We start from the raw sequence: 14456 nt of genomic DNA, 5'->3' as shown, positions 1-14456 counted from the left end.
TTGCCTCAGTGAATTGAATTGTTCAAATTTGTCGCAAATATTGCATTTTTCTTCCTTGATGAATTGTGTGAGATAAGTTGAATGTGTCAAATGGGATACTTTGAAATGATAAAAGGCCAACCCTATTCCATACACTTACCCCCAGTGAGTTGTGTGAAAAATTCCATGCTTACAAGGAAGAGGGTGATCTCGCAAATGGTACGTCAACCAAGATGATGAGAGGCAGTTTCTTCTGCTACCCAAAACACTACAGGTATATCCATTGTTCAGCCTTTTGAGCCCACACACATGAAGAGCTTTTTAAATCATCCCTGTCAAGAATCGTCTCATACTGGGACAAGATTTAAAATGACTGATAGGAATTTTCTTACTCACACTTGCATCAATCTTCGAGTATTGCTTTTACAGTGTGACTTGTACGATAATTTAAAGTGCCTTAGAACGACGAAGAGCAGTTCTTTCTTTATCCTATACACTTTATCCATTGCAGAGCCCCCTTTGAGCCTAAGAATTAATTTCACATTAAACCCAGTTGGTGATCATCCCCCACACTGGAGCGAGGCAAGAAAAATCAAACCACTCAAGTAGCATGATTTACAATGCTGATAAAATGGAGACTTTGTAAAAAAAAAAGTGTAAAAAATGGGGCATGAAAAAGCAAAGTGTGCCCCTAGTAAAAGCAAGGCCAATGCCCAAAAGAAAGAATCAAACACTTGATGAAGTGAGTTGTATCTCCAACAATGTGGTACCGAAAAAAACTCAAATGTTGTGATGTTGCAATCAGTGGAGTTATGATGTGAAGAAAATCTTCGACAATGGGGAGGAAAATTGTTGGAAATGTCAAGATGATCACCAACTTTGACCCCATAAACACTTTTTGAGCCAAATGATTATTTCCCAACCCATGAACCCAACCTACGTTACGTCCCTTACAAAGTCTCTTCAGATTAGGGCACTTGAATTAGCGTAAAAGTTCATACGTTTGGAAGCATCGCTTGAAGAAGTGCGAGTAAGATAATTTCTGCTTCATTTCTCATGTTTCTTGGTTTGTAAACCCTAGGATGATTATGAAATATCATTCATTTTTTTAATAGCCTCGACTCAAAGAGTCTCATTTGCTAAGCCGTTGACCAAACTAGCGTTGCAGTCCTTCTTAAAGACCTCTCAGATGGGTGAGATCGTACCACTTGCGAAATTGCCAGACCCTTGTTTGGCATGACGATGGTGAGATAGAGTGATTGATAAAATCCTGCATCAAAGGTTAGGATGAAATTGCCATGAGGATGAGAGAAAAAGTCCTTTCAGACCAAATGATCCCTCATTTGACACATTCATGACACTCATGTGTTCAGAATGGAAATTAGGTGATGCAAGATTAATGGAAATTATCATGAACCTCCATTAAATTGATGCATGTTTATGATTACCAATGCATGTTGTCTCTCTTACGACCATGTTTTGCAGGAGACGTATCCCCGAAGATCAGAGATGTTACCAGGTAAGTATATCTCTATCCATACCTTGAATATTTGTCATCGCACAGGTATTCCCTTTTAAACATACCGACACTCAATTGAGTTGTCCCCCAAAAATTTCTCTTCAGATTCAATCTGATTAAGGCGACCGAAGAATGGTTTGGGTCCTGGTCAGTTGATCTCTGTTGCAAAGCTGGGCGACCGAAGAATGGTTCGGGTCCTAGCCAAGCAAAACCCCGTTTAGGCGACCGTAGAATGGTATGGGTCCTAGACAAAACCTATTTCCCTATTCAGGCGACCGTAGAATGGTACGGGTCTTGGAAGGTAAATCCCTGTTTAGGCGACCGTAGAATGGTACGGGTCCTAGACAAAACCTAAATCCCCGTTTAGGCGACCGTAGAATGGTACGAGTCCTAGACACAACCAAACACTGTCATACTAGGCGACCGTAGAATGGTACGAGTCCTAGGAAGCAGTCTCTTTGCAAAGCCATGTTACTATTCTGGGCGACCGTAGAATGGTACAAGTCCTGGACATGTAATATCAACTACCTTGAATCACTGTACCCTCCTTGAAGGTAAGTCATTTCAGGTAAGTCTTTTATCATCTGCATTAGCATTTCCATACATCATATAAATTGGATAAAAAATGGAATTTATTTTCCAACAAAAATCATCCATTGCATACACATAACCAAAATTTAGGTCTCAAATTATCTTTGAAGGCAACCTCTTCGAGCTCACCTTCAAAGAGGGCAGCTATTGACACCTAAATTTTGGACAACCCATTTAGTCATTTATTGCATAAAAATTGGGGATTAATTTTTAACCCTAAAAATATTATAATTCAATCGCATTAATTTTTTTAGGTGCATTTATTTTTAATTTACATGTTTTGCATTTTATTTTCATTTTTAGGACCGGTGGTGGATGAGCTCAAATTTTATGTTTTGAGCTCTAGTTCGGTAGGCCGGGCTAGGCCCATGAAAGGATAAAATTAACCCAAGCCCGTCGTTATTTTTAATTGATTATCTTGCGAAAAATTAAGATTTGATGCGATATTATGGTTTTTGAAAATTAAAAAAAAAAAAAAAATCGCATTGTAATCTTATTTTTTATCAATAGGCGATAAAATCATTAGAGATGAGGAGAATAAAATATTTTTTGTGATCAAGAGGTTATCGGCAATCTTTTTGTTAGAGGAAATATTGATAAAAGATCACATTTCGTTTTGGCCTATAAAAGAGTGCGGATGGAGGTCGAAAAGGGGGCTTCTCTGGAAAAAAAATTGAGAAAAGAAAAGAGAAGGAGAAGAAAAAAAAGAAGAAAAAGTCAGAACGTGAGAGAGAGAGTGAGAGAGAAAGGAGAAAAGTAAAAACAGTAAAGGTTGATTTGACCTTTACCGTTCATCGTCTTCCCCAAATCCACTCCTCCGCCCGAGATCCGGCCACGACGCCACGACGCCACGCTCCGCACCCGCGCCGTCGCCACCCCGCCGCCCACGCCGCGTCTCCGCCTCTCCGCAACACCACCGCTATCCGGATCTGCCCACTCGAGAGCCCCGACGACCGTAGATCCGAGCTGGTCGTCGCTCCACCGCCGAGCGAGCCCCCGCACCGGCCCGCATCTCCTCTGTTGCTCGTGCCGCGCCACCACCAGGGTTCCCCTCGCCCGCGAGCAGCTACGTCGAGCCTCCTTCGCGAGCAACCCGCGACACCAACCTAGTCGTCTGCGACTCCCCCCTGCTGACACCGCTCCCGCCTCGAGTATCGCCGCTCCGTGCCACCCCGGCACCGCCCTACCGTGTCGATCCGCAACGACCGCCGCTCAAGCGACGAGCCGCTACCCCGGATCCGAACCCGCTGCTGTCCTCGGTGCACCATCAGCTATTGCCCGAGAGATCAGCCGTTTTGTTGCGGGTTTACTTTCACCGGAGCCACCATCGTGCAACCACCGCCGCCTTTACCCTTCCCGCTGACCCACGCCGTTTGCGACCGGAGCCGCCACAGCAAGACCACCGCGACGCCGCAGCCCCGACCCGCACAACCGCCGCTCCGCGTCTCGCCGATCCGCCTCGCCCGCACCGGATCGCGATCACCTCGCCGCCACCGCAGACGCAACCCCAACACCACCGGAGCCCGTGCGTCGCCTTTTGCCGCCGACTACCAAGCCCTTGCGCTGCTCAACCTCGCCGAGTCCAAACTCACGCCGGCCGACCACCTTCCTTCCTCCGGCGTCACCCTCTATCTCCTTTACTTACCTAGGTAGTTTTTTTTATTACTTTTTACTTTTACTTTTTACTTTCTTTATAATTTAGCTTATTTTATTTGTTATGTTATTTTTGTTTATTTCATTAGATAGCATTTTTAGTTTAGGTATTTAATTTGTAATATTGGATGTTAATATCTATAATTTTTGTAGGCATTATCCACATGGATTTTGTCCGAATTATTATAATTATTAATTTGGTCCGAGAGACATTGGATCATTTTTTTAATTATTTTAATTGTTGGGCTTTTTTTAGTGAGATTTTAATTGTTAAATCACAATAATTATTTAATTTGGTCCGTAAGACCTCGGATCATATTTGTAATTATTTTGATCTCTTTGATGTGATAATTAGGGTTAGAATAACCGTTAATTTGACCTGTGAGACAACATGTTATTTTTTCGATTATTTTAATCATTCCTTGCTTGATTTTGTTGATAGTTTAGATTTAATAATTACTTATCTTTTAAAAAAAACTAAAAAATCATAAGATAAAAAAAAAAATCAAAATTCTGCATGAGAATATAGGTTTAGTAAATCAAGCATGTAGGTTTAACAAATTAGAATTTTCTTAGGATTACATTTTTAGAATTGCATTTTTAGGAATAAGTTAGGGTTGAACCTAAATATTTTTAGGGTTTTAGATAATGTTCGCATATTCCCAAAAATAGTTTTTCTAAGATAGGATATGGTTTAAGTCAAATTAATCCCTAGAATAGATTAGAAAATTATCCATTTTTAGATAGATTAATTAGGGTTTTTATTAGTTTTGAATTTCAATAAAAAAATAAAAATCCAAAAATCTAGGTGCATGTTAATTAGTTGCATAATATGATCATTTAATTAGAATTTATTAGTGAAGATAGGTCATAAGGTGCATAATAATTAGTTTGCATAATAGGCCCATTTAATTAAAATTTGCATATTAATAAGATTAAGTCATTTGGTCTAAAAATGCATTTTCATAAATCATTCTAATTTTTAAGAAAACCCAAAAATGATTGCTTGCTTTGTGTGATGCAATTTATTTATTTGATTGCTTTAATAATGGATGAGCACCCGTGTGGTCACCACATTTGCATGATAGTAATTTAGGTTAAAATAAATCAGCTGCTTGCAAAAACATTTTGAAAAATTAAAAAGAAATGGTACCGAAAGGGCATTAGAAAATTCTAATGTAACCAAGTCCTCGTACCTTAGTCTCTGGTTCGTAGGAGTAAAATAAATCTCCTTTATTTTACTTAGGTGTCTAATCGACCTACCATAAACCGATTAGTGGCGACTCCTAGATAATCATCTTTTGTATGTTAAAAAAAAATTAAACCTAAGTCACGATTTGGTATGGGCTTGGGAGAGCCCGAGCTAAGTGTAAAAGCTTAGCAGTCCATTAACCTAGTTTTAGGTGGTTCACACCCGAAAAATTCTGGTCGCGACAAAAGGCAATGCATAAAATGATCACTTTTTAAAGAAAAACAGACAAATTATCCCTGCAAATTTATCAATATAAAAAGGCCAACCGGGCTTTCTGCTCGCACCCAGCCCATGTTCAAACTATAAATGGGCCTCACGGTTAGGTCCATCCGTACAAGGAAAACTTCACACTACGAGAGGCACAAGCAAAGAAAATAATGAGAATCACTCGGAATAATGTTAGACGTACAAAACACAACTCACATAGATCAGATGCAGAAGCCGCACATAAGATGCTCGGCGCCCAATCGGAATTCGGCATGTCACATGAAGGACGTGCTTTAGGCACAAAGGAATCTTAATTAGTATTTCCAACATTTTTTCGCGGTGCATCGAAGATAACAATGTGCACATTTGGAACTAGGAAAAACAGCGGTCAAGCCGAAGCTGGAGATCTAGAGGACCGAGGAAGGAGAGGGCCTGGCGTGGATGATGATGACATGGGTAGGGCTACCTTGGCTCCTGATGAGGGAAGAATCAACCAAGAGAGTTCAGTTAAGGGCGTACAAGCCGTAGCTGCTCTCGTCCACTCCCACTACCATCGCCGGACTCTTCTCTCCACTTGCCACCACTCGACTGAATACTGCGACGGCGACTCGGTTCAAAGTACTTTTTTTGTGTGATTGGGAGGACAAGGTTCTTTTTGTGTTGAGAGTGGAATTGAAAGAAGAGGCAGAAGGGGAAAGCGAGTGTGTCACGGCTTAAGAAAAGGTGTTTGTGTGGACTGTTCATAGATAAGTGATGATATTTTGGTTAGATAGGCTCAAATTCCATGAGGTGAACTCGTATTGTGTTTCGCAAAACTAATGTGATCACGCACATGATATAAATCCGATCCTTCAATTCACTAACAGCAGACAATCTCACATTTGAGTCATTAAAATCAGGTTTTGAACCAAAAGGATGGAAATATTCAAATTAGGACTTTGGCCACTTACAATCCCAATCTTTCTACTCTCTTATTGCAAAAAGATGGATCCTTGAAGATGCATGATTAAAAATAAAAACCACATTTACAATAATCTCTTTATGTGTTCCAACTTTAGTAATTTGATTTTTCATAAATAATTCATCAAGCAAACACATCTAATCATCATTGAATGATTCAACAAGAGTGTTCAATTACACGCATTTCTCAAAGATCTGCTCAAACAGAACACCACATACAATGATCAATCGATCCAAAAAGCAGCAATTCTACCATGCAAAAAAGCAAACCCAACTCAATTTCGCTCTCCGTCGTGTCCGGGCCATCAACCATTCTAATCACCGGTGTCTTTCGCCGGCCTAGTAATGAAGTAATAAACGAACCTAGACAGTCCAAAACTCGGCCAACCCTCACTAGTAGATGGAGATTCATAATCAAGTTAATCATGATGATGCATGGAACAACTCCCAACACGCCACTTCCGTAGAGCTTTGGAGGTGGTCCAGAAAAGGAGACACCCTAGTACTTCCCAAATTGAATTGCGTCGCAAAGGACTTGGACCCGCGAGATCAGGGCATTGATTGCCGGGCTTCCGCAAGGACGAAGCTCGTCTCCGTGCAGAGAAACTACGGGCAAGAAAAGGACATCGCTACGGGTTTTAGGTGATGTACACATGGTCACATTTGGTTTTTGTAATGGTCGGAGTTCATTCTCCCTCCGAACCGGCAAAGCGAGTCAAGTCGTCCCGCAGATATTCAAATATGATAATTGGAATCATAGATCGTTGTGTAGAATGATTGGTAGGGGCAAGGTAAAAGAGGGTATTGATCGATTTTTTTTTTTTTAGAGGATCAATGACCACACTTTTGACTCTAAAATAGGAACATATAGTGACGCTTGTACACTGAGCACCAGACGAGCTTCTATTATATGAGACCGACCATCAATTCTTGCAGCATTATGGCCATTACAATGTATCGATAATATCTTAATCGCATAAGCAATCGTTAAGTTATTAGCAAAAATAGAGTGAACAAGTATCCATTATTATGATTTTCTTTTTTGATAATAACACAAATGGTTCTTAAATTTTAGCCCGATATGTTATCTAATCATTAAATTTTTAATTTGTTCAATGTGGTCTTTGAATTTTATCCTAATGTACAATGTCGTCTATGGACTTTTAATTTGTTCAATGCAGTCCATAGACTTTTGATATATATTCAATGTAGTCTCTAAACTATATAAAAATATTCCATAAAATCCTTCTATTAATTTAAGTTTAAGGACAATATTGAACATTTTCATATACTCCAAGGATTACATTGAACATGTACCAAAAGTCTGGGCTAATGGATAATATGCAGCTCAGGGACCACATTGAGTAAATTAAAAATTAAGAAATCAAACGAACCTAAATTTAGAGATCATTTGTGCATCCCCTTTTACATTCGACTCTTTTATTTGTGGCTGATGAGGTTTGCCGACCCTCGTTGATTCTTATCCCTTAATCCCCCCTCGGCGCTCGCTCTCTATTTTGTGGAGGTGTGTTTTGCAATTTTGTTGGTTTAATTTTCAGTCTCTTTTTTAAAATTTTGTTTTAAATCTAACTCTAATTATAATAGGAGCAAAAAAAACATCGTTCTCGTTATCTGGGCTCTTCATTGGCATGGTCACATTGAAAGAGAAGGTAATTAAAAAAAAAAAAAGACCACTGTAAGCATTTTTTGTAAGTCAAATTAGACAAGGTTAAAGAACTTAATTGCATTAATTAAATAATTATAGGATTAGATTTTTTTTTTAGAATTTTAGAGCTTAACTGTACTTTATCGATAAATTTTAAAATTTTGGAAAAATAAGTTGAATTAACAAAAGAAAGGTGAGGGATGTTATGGAATAAGATTAATATGATTCCCGCCTATCAATATATGATGAAAAATAAGAAAAGACATTCTTCATTGCCGGATATTTTAATATACACTTGCATAAGAGCAAATATATGTATGCATATTATTATATAGAAAAAAAGTCACCAAAAAAAATTCAAATTATATTCATTATGATATAATTTACCCAAAAAAAAAATTGATGACATAAAAAACTTTGAAGTATACACATACTAACACATTTACCTTAATTTTTTTTATTGTGATATAAAAAAAATCCAAAACTTATGTCTATGTATCACATTTATCCTCCATCAATATTAAATCGAATGATTTTTTAATTTCACTTAACTCACATGGACATTATGTTAACACCATGCTCCGACGTTTACATAGGTAGGTTTTTAACGGTATTTACTGATACAATTCGAATGAAAAGTAAATGTGTCTTACAGAGACAAGTTTAAAATGTTTTAAGTCATAGAGAAAAGTTTAAGATAAATATATTAGGTTTTTGATTATTTTTTTCCTTTACTATTTTCGTCAATTTTTCAGCCAAGATATTCGAAAATAAAAAATAAGAATCTAGAATATAATGTGAAAAAGGAAAAAAAGAATTTAAATTGCAATTTACAGCGCCCGTGCATGCTCAAGTGGTGGCGTGGGTGCATGTCCTGTCAAACGTCACCCTTCCCGAAAACTGACCGAGGTCACCTTCGTTGATCCAGTCTTCCTGACGCTCACCGGACCGAGGAAGCGGAAGCCCCACAGAGAGAGAGAGAGAGAGATGGCGGCGACCACCACCACCGGAGGCGGAACCTCCGGCGAGGGCCCGAAGATGGTGTGGAACCAGCCGCAGCAGAGGTTCGAGACGGAGGACAAGAAGGCCTACCTCCGGTACGCGCTCCGCGACGGGGGCAGGGTGATGGACATCGTCCACACCTTCGTCCCGCCCTCGAAGCGGGGCCTGGGCTTGGCCTCCCACCTCTGCGTCTCCGCATTCCGACACGCCAAGACCAACTCCATGTCCGTCGTCCCTACCTGCTCTTACGTCTCGGTCCGTTCTCGAAACCTTCTTTGTCCTCTCTTTCTGTTTCTGGACGTGTCTCCTTGTTATGCCCGCGAACCGTTTGATGAAATTGATCTGACGATGGACCTGGGTTTTTGTCATTTCTTTGGTGTTGCTTAGTGATTTGAAGGAATGAAGCAATCCAACTTTGTAGTTCAATTCCTGTTTTTGTTGTCTAGCATCACTCGTTCTTCCTGTAACCCACAGAATTGCTCGTGTTCGTGCTGTTTCTTTCCCTAATTCCCTTTCTCTACTTATAATCAGTAGACGCGGATCCATATCTTCTCGTGTTGGTTACTCTTACTGCATTGAGTTCTTCAATCACCATGTACAGAATTGTTTGGAAATGCTATTCATATGTAAATTTTCTTCTAAATGTTCGGCGAAAATAAAGGCAAGTCTCTGAGTGTCTAGTGGATGTAGCCGCTAGCTTGAACTGCTCTATTCGTAGGTCTTTCTGGGAACCTGTCCCATAACTTGTAGCAGGGAATGGTTCCCCCGCATAAAGATGCTTGTTCCCATATCGCATTTACAGATTCCTTCTTCGAGAGATTAAAAAACTTGCTATAATTCTGGTTTTAAATAGCGCTCTATTTTTTTTCTCTTCTGTAATGCTATTTAAGCTCTGATTACAAGATATTCCATTTTCTCTTTTGCAACAGAACGTTGGGAATTTCTCATGGCCCTGATTACTAGATGCTATCACCTGTCTTTATGGTATGGTATAGTATAGTGGGAGACAATGCTAAGAGGATTGAGTGTGAAGTACTTCTTGGCCAATTTGTAGGGATGACATTTTGAAGAGTCACGCTTTAAATATTACAAAAGGCAATTATCTGATTCACACAACCAACGGGACGATAAAAACATAATCCAATCCAACACTTGGTTCCGCATCTATCAGAGTTTGAACTAAGGGTGTGTTTGTTTGATGGAATACATTTTCAGGAAAACATTTTCTCATTTTCCGGCGTTTGATTCATTCAGGAAAATGAGTCAATGGAAATCGTCTTCCTAGTCAACAACAAAAAATTTATTACGACAGCTTAAATTCAGAAAAATGATTTCCCATTTGAAAGAACCGGAAAACATTCTCTGAATCTACCAAAGGTTAGATTTGGTGCTTGGTTTACAATATATATATATATATATATATATATATATATATATATATATATATATATATTCTTATAAAAATATATTTTTAAAAATTGAATTTCCTTTTTGTTTTGTTTTTAAAAAATCGATTATTTATTTTTATTTTCTTCTTTTTCTTTTCTTTGCTTTTTCTTTTGCTTCTTCTCCACCTGTCACCGGCCATGGAGACAATTGGTGAGCTCGGCCTCACTAGATTGGGCGAGCTCACGGCCTTCGATAGCGAGGCTCCGGCTCACTCGAGGCCGACAAGCCTCAAGCCTCGCCATATCGGGCAAGCTCATGGCCTCGATGGCGAGTCTCAAGCCTCGCCGGATTGGGTGAGCTTGCAATCTCGATGGCGAGCGGGTGAGGCTCGAGCCTTGCCACTAGAGGCCGGCAAGCCTAGGGCCTTGCTAGATCAGGCAAGCTCACAGCCTTGGGTGGTGAGGCTCAAGCTCGCTTAATGCTGGCAAGCTTGCGGCCTTTGATGACAAGCCTCAAGCCTCACCTAATAGGCGAGCTCGCAGCCCCTAGCGATAACTCGAGCTTGCCACTCATAAGCTGACTAGGAACAACAACAACAGGGAAAACATTTTTCTCATTTTCCGGCGTTTGATTCATTCAGGAAAATGAGTCAGCGGAAATCGTCTTCCTAGTCAACAACAAAAAATTTATTACGAAAGCTTAAATTCAGAAAAATGATTTCCCATTTGAAAGAACCGAAAAACATTCTCTGAATCTACCAAAGGTTAGATTTGGTGCTTGGTTTACAATATATATATATATTCTTATAAAAATATATTTTTAAAAATTCGAATTTTTTTTTTTTGTTTTTAAAAATCGATTATTTATTTTTATTTTCTTCTTTTTCTTTTCTTTGCTTTTTCTTTTGCTTCTTCTCCACCTGTCACTGGCCATGGAGACAATTGGCGAGCTCTGGCCTCACCAAATTGGGCGAGCTCACAGCCTTCAATAGCGAGGCTCCAGCTCACTCGAGGCCGACAAGCCTCAAGCCTCACCATATCGGGCAAGCTCATGGCCTCTGATGGCGAGTCTCAAGCCTCGCCAGATTGGGTGAGCTTGCAACCCTCGATGGCGAGCTGGTGAGGCTCGAGCCTTGCCACTATAGGCCGCGCGAGCCTAGGGCCCTGCTAGATCGGGCAAGCTCACAGCCTTGGGTGGTGAGGCTCAAGCTCGCTTAATGCTGGCAAGCTTGCGGCCTTTGATGACAAGCCTCAAGCCTCACCTAATAGGCGAGCTCGCGGCCTCTAGCGACAACTCGAGCTCACCACCACAGGAAGCAGAAGGGATAGCATGAAGAAGTAGAGGAGCGAAGGAAGGAAAAGAGAAAGAGAAAGAGGGAAACAAATAACAATAACAATAACAAATTTGATTTTTTTTTGTAAAGTGTGAAATTATTTTCTAATGGGATCCAAACAACAGGAAACGTTTCAATTATACATTACCAAACAAAGGAAAACAAATCTTATTCATGGAAAATGCTTTTCGAGAAAACATTTTCCTTTATTATTGAGTTTTTTGCAAAACACACATCCTAAAATTAGGAATAGACCTCGAAAGACTTAATGACCCGCCGTTTTGGGGAACTCCACTACCCAGTTGTTGTAAGCGCAACACTTGACTTCACAGCCGGTGAATCCCGCCTGCACCGCCAGGGCCTCATACTCCTTCTGCGTCCTCTCTTTACCGCCGGGATTTTGAGCCAACATGAAGAGGTCTTGCTGGAACACATTAATCGAAGAGACATTCCTCTCTGGAACCACGGGGAGAATCGCCTCGACGAGGATCACCTTCCCATTGGCAGGCAAAGCCTCAAAACAGTTCTTTAGAAGTTTCGAGCAATGCTCATCACTCCAATCATGGAGTATCCACTGCAATTAGATGTCCATAGATTAGAGAATTGTAAAGAAGCAATGTGATTGTGAAGGCCAATGAGCTTTGATGTTGAAAATAATCTTGAAATCAGAGTACGAATTAATCCCAAGGGATATGGTGCAACTCTTTCGAGTAATGGGAATTTTACTATTGTTCCCTCGCCTTAAGGTTTCTCTGGATTCCTAGCGACATTTGTGGAGACTATTTAGGAAAAAACAGATTATTGTTTCGTGAAATGGTTTGAGCAGTGAAAGAGGAATTTTGCAAAGTGATGAAGAAAACAACTACAAGGCCTCACGCATCACAAGCTGGATGAACATTAGATAAGTTGACGTCTTTACCTTCATGAAAATGGCATCTCCTCTAGGAACACTCTCAAACATATCTCCACCAACATGCTCGACACCTAAAACACGAGACATCAACACATAATCACAAGAAGAGAACCAAGATATTGTCGAATGATGTCATTAGAAACAACGAGTTCAGTGTTCTTGCAGACTGCTGGAGTCCTGGATTTGATTTACCTGGATAAGAAGGAACATCGGCCAAGACGTGAGGCAAGTCGAAGTTGATGCCCTTGATGTGGGGATTCTTGGAGGTGATCATCTTGAGATTGAACCCGACTCCGCCTCCCACATCGACCAGCACTTCGATGCCTTCAAACCCTCTGTAGACATCGAGTATTTTCTTCATGATGAGGGAAGTATGACTCGCCATGGCCCGGTTGAAAACTTGATTGAACCTATCGTCAACGGCAGGATACTCGAACGCCGTCATCCCGTATGCCCTCTCGAACGGAACCCCTCCTTCCATGATGACATCGTTCAAGTGGTACCTGAGATTAGTCCATGAAAAATGAAGCAGCCGTAGATCTGTACAAGTAGAATTCCATAATCTTCGGAAAAAAATCGTAAAATATTTCATTGAATTGAGCGTTTTTCCAAAAATCACAATCGACGACACTGTGCGACTTGTCCCCATCAGGCGCTGCGATCATATTTTAGTTTCAGCCGTTCAACAAGTAACCTAATATTCACCGTTGGAATCGCCGAACAAAAGCACAGAGGCCATTGTTCATAGAAACTACTTTTTTGACTGGTGATAGTCCAAAAATAAAAATAATATTACCAACTCTCCATGAAGACCTTGTCGTGAATTAGCAGAAACAGAGGACCAACATCTCCACCTTCTTGGTCCTTGGCAAAGAACCTGCACATGGGTCCTGGACCGTACTCTCTCTCCCCTCCATCTCCGTTGCCGTCGCCCCTCCTCAACCGCCACTCGATCACGCCGTGGCTCGCCAGGAGGCGCATCATCCGGTCCACCAGGACCGGGGCCCCCGGGTTCTTGGCGCCGACCCGGCTTGCTATCTCGGTGGGCGAGAGGAACCCACCCGTGGAGACGAGGGCATCAATGATGCCGAGCTCGAGGGCCGACTTGAGGGTCATCGGAAGCACCACCGCGCCAGCCAGCCGGACCGCCAGCTTCCCGACTTCGTCCTCTTGATCGCGCCCTTCGCGTTCTTGGTTGTTGGCCATTGTTGGGTTTCTAGGAGCACTGACGAGAGAGTAGAGAGGGACAATTCTTAAGGGTTGTGAGTAATTATGTTGGACTTCTTCATCTATCTATATAGCTGAACTGTCCTTTTCTGCAAAATAAATTCACCGAAATATATAGTGGAATTATAACTCTAGATATTTTTTTTTGGTAGGAAAATTATAATTCCAGATAGTTAAATTATAAAAAGGTTATAAAAAGTTACATTTATCTATAATTATAAAGCCTACTCGAATCACGTGTTAAGATGATTAAGGACTCGTCAGTCAGATTCTCTGGCCTTTCCCCGCAGTCTCTCTTGCACGCAACTCCTAGTTTAATTCAAAACACCAAAAGAAAAAAAAAATCCAAAAATATCAAACCTAACGAAAAATCATTGTCTGTATCGTTTTCTTTATTTTACAATATAAGCTAATTATCCAAATAAAGTAATTTTTTATTCCCCTTCTTTTTCGGGATATCCCGTGCGCCCAACAAAAAAAAGAAATGTTTTGTTCCCCAAAGTGGTAGGTAGGTACACTAAATGTTTTGACCAAAAAATGACAGCCCACAAATGCTGATAAATTAATAAAATGAAAAAAGAAACGATTATGATAAATTGGAAATTGGGATTTCCAATCTCAAAAAATGAGAAGAAAAAAAGCTCCACATGGGCTTGTCCGTTCCGTATTAAACTACGTTTGACTTTTGTTTGTGGGCACGGAGACACTCGTTGGGCACACATTTACGCAAGCGTTTCCCAAGATTAGTGCCGTCCTCCCATGCAC

The 14456-nt window shown here is 40.6% G+C and overlaps 2 protein-coding genes across 2 annotated transcripts; one reads left to right on the top strand and one right to left on the bottom strand.

Annotated features, from left to right (window-relative positions):
* The first annotated feature begins 8769 nt into the window (after positions 1-8769).
* Positions 8770-9216, top strand: LOC120287364 (acetyltransferase At1g77540-like). The gene has a single exon (XM_039300148.1). It carries the CDS (start codon positions 8815-8817, stop codon positions 9214-9216), a length of 402 nt encoding a protein of 133 aa, XP_039156082.1. The 5' UTR covers positions 8770-8814.
* Positions 9217-11594: 2378 nt separating this feature from the next.
* LOC104415146 (inositol 4-methyltransferase) lies at positions 11595-13726 on the bottom strand. The gene is made up of 4 exons (XM_010026402.3): positions 13261-13726; positions 12657-12967; positions 12471-12535; positions 11595-12125 (listed from the first exon to the last, which is right to left on the bottom strand). Exons 1-4 carry the CDS (start codon positions 13668-13670, stop codon positions 11817-11819), a joined length of 1095 nt encoding a protein of 364 aa, XP_010024704.2. The 5' UTR covers positions 13671-13726; the 3' UTR covers positions 11595-11816.
* Between the last annotated feature and the right edge of the window lie 730 nt (positions 13727-14456).

Source organism: Eucalyptus grandis, chromosome 8 (genome assembly GCF_016545825.1).
Source record: "Eucalyptus grandis isolate ANBG69807.140 chromosome 8, ASM1654582v1, whole genome shotgun sequence".
In the NCBI taxonomy this organism is placed as follows: domain Eukaryota; kingdom Viridiplantae; phylum Streptophyta; class Magnoliopsida; order Myrtales; family Myrtaceae; genus Eucalyptus; species Eucalyptus grandis.
This window is presented reverse-complemented; position numbering and strand designations above follow the sequence as displayed.

Excerpts from the sequence above, each read along its gene's own strand:
- LOC120287364 (XM_039300148.1), top strand. The coding sequence starts at position 8,815 with ATGGCGGCGACCACCACCACCGGAGGCGGAACCTCCGGCGAGGGCCCG.
- LOC104415146 (XM_010026402.3), bottom strand. The coding sequence starts at position 13,670 with ATGGCCAACAACCAAGAACGCGAAGGGCGCGATCAAGAGGACGAAGTC. Across the intron at positions 12,968-13,260 it reads AAGGTCTTCATGGAGAGTTG|GTACCACTTGAACGATGTCA; the intron begins GTAATATTATTT and ends GACTAATCTCAG. Across the intron at positions 12,536-12,656 it reads CGATGTTCCTTCTTATCCAG|GTGTCGAGCATGTTGGTGGA; the intron begins GTAAATCAAATC and ends CTCGTGTTTTAG.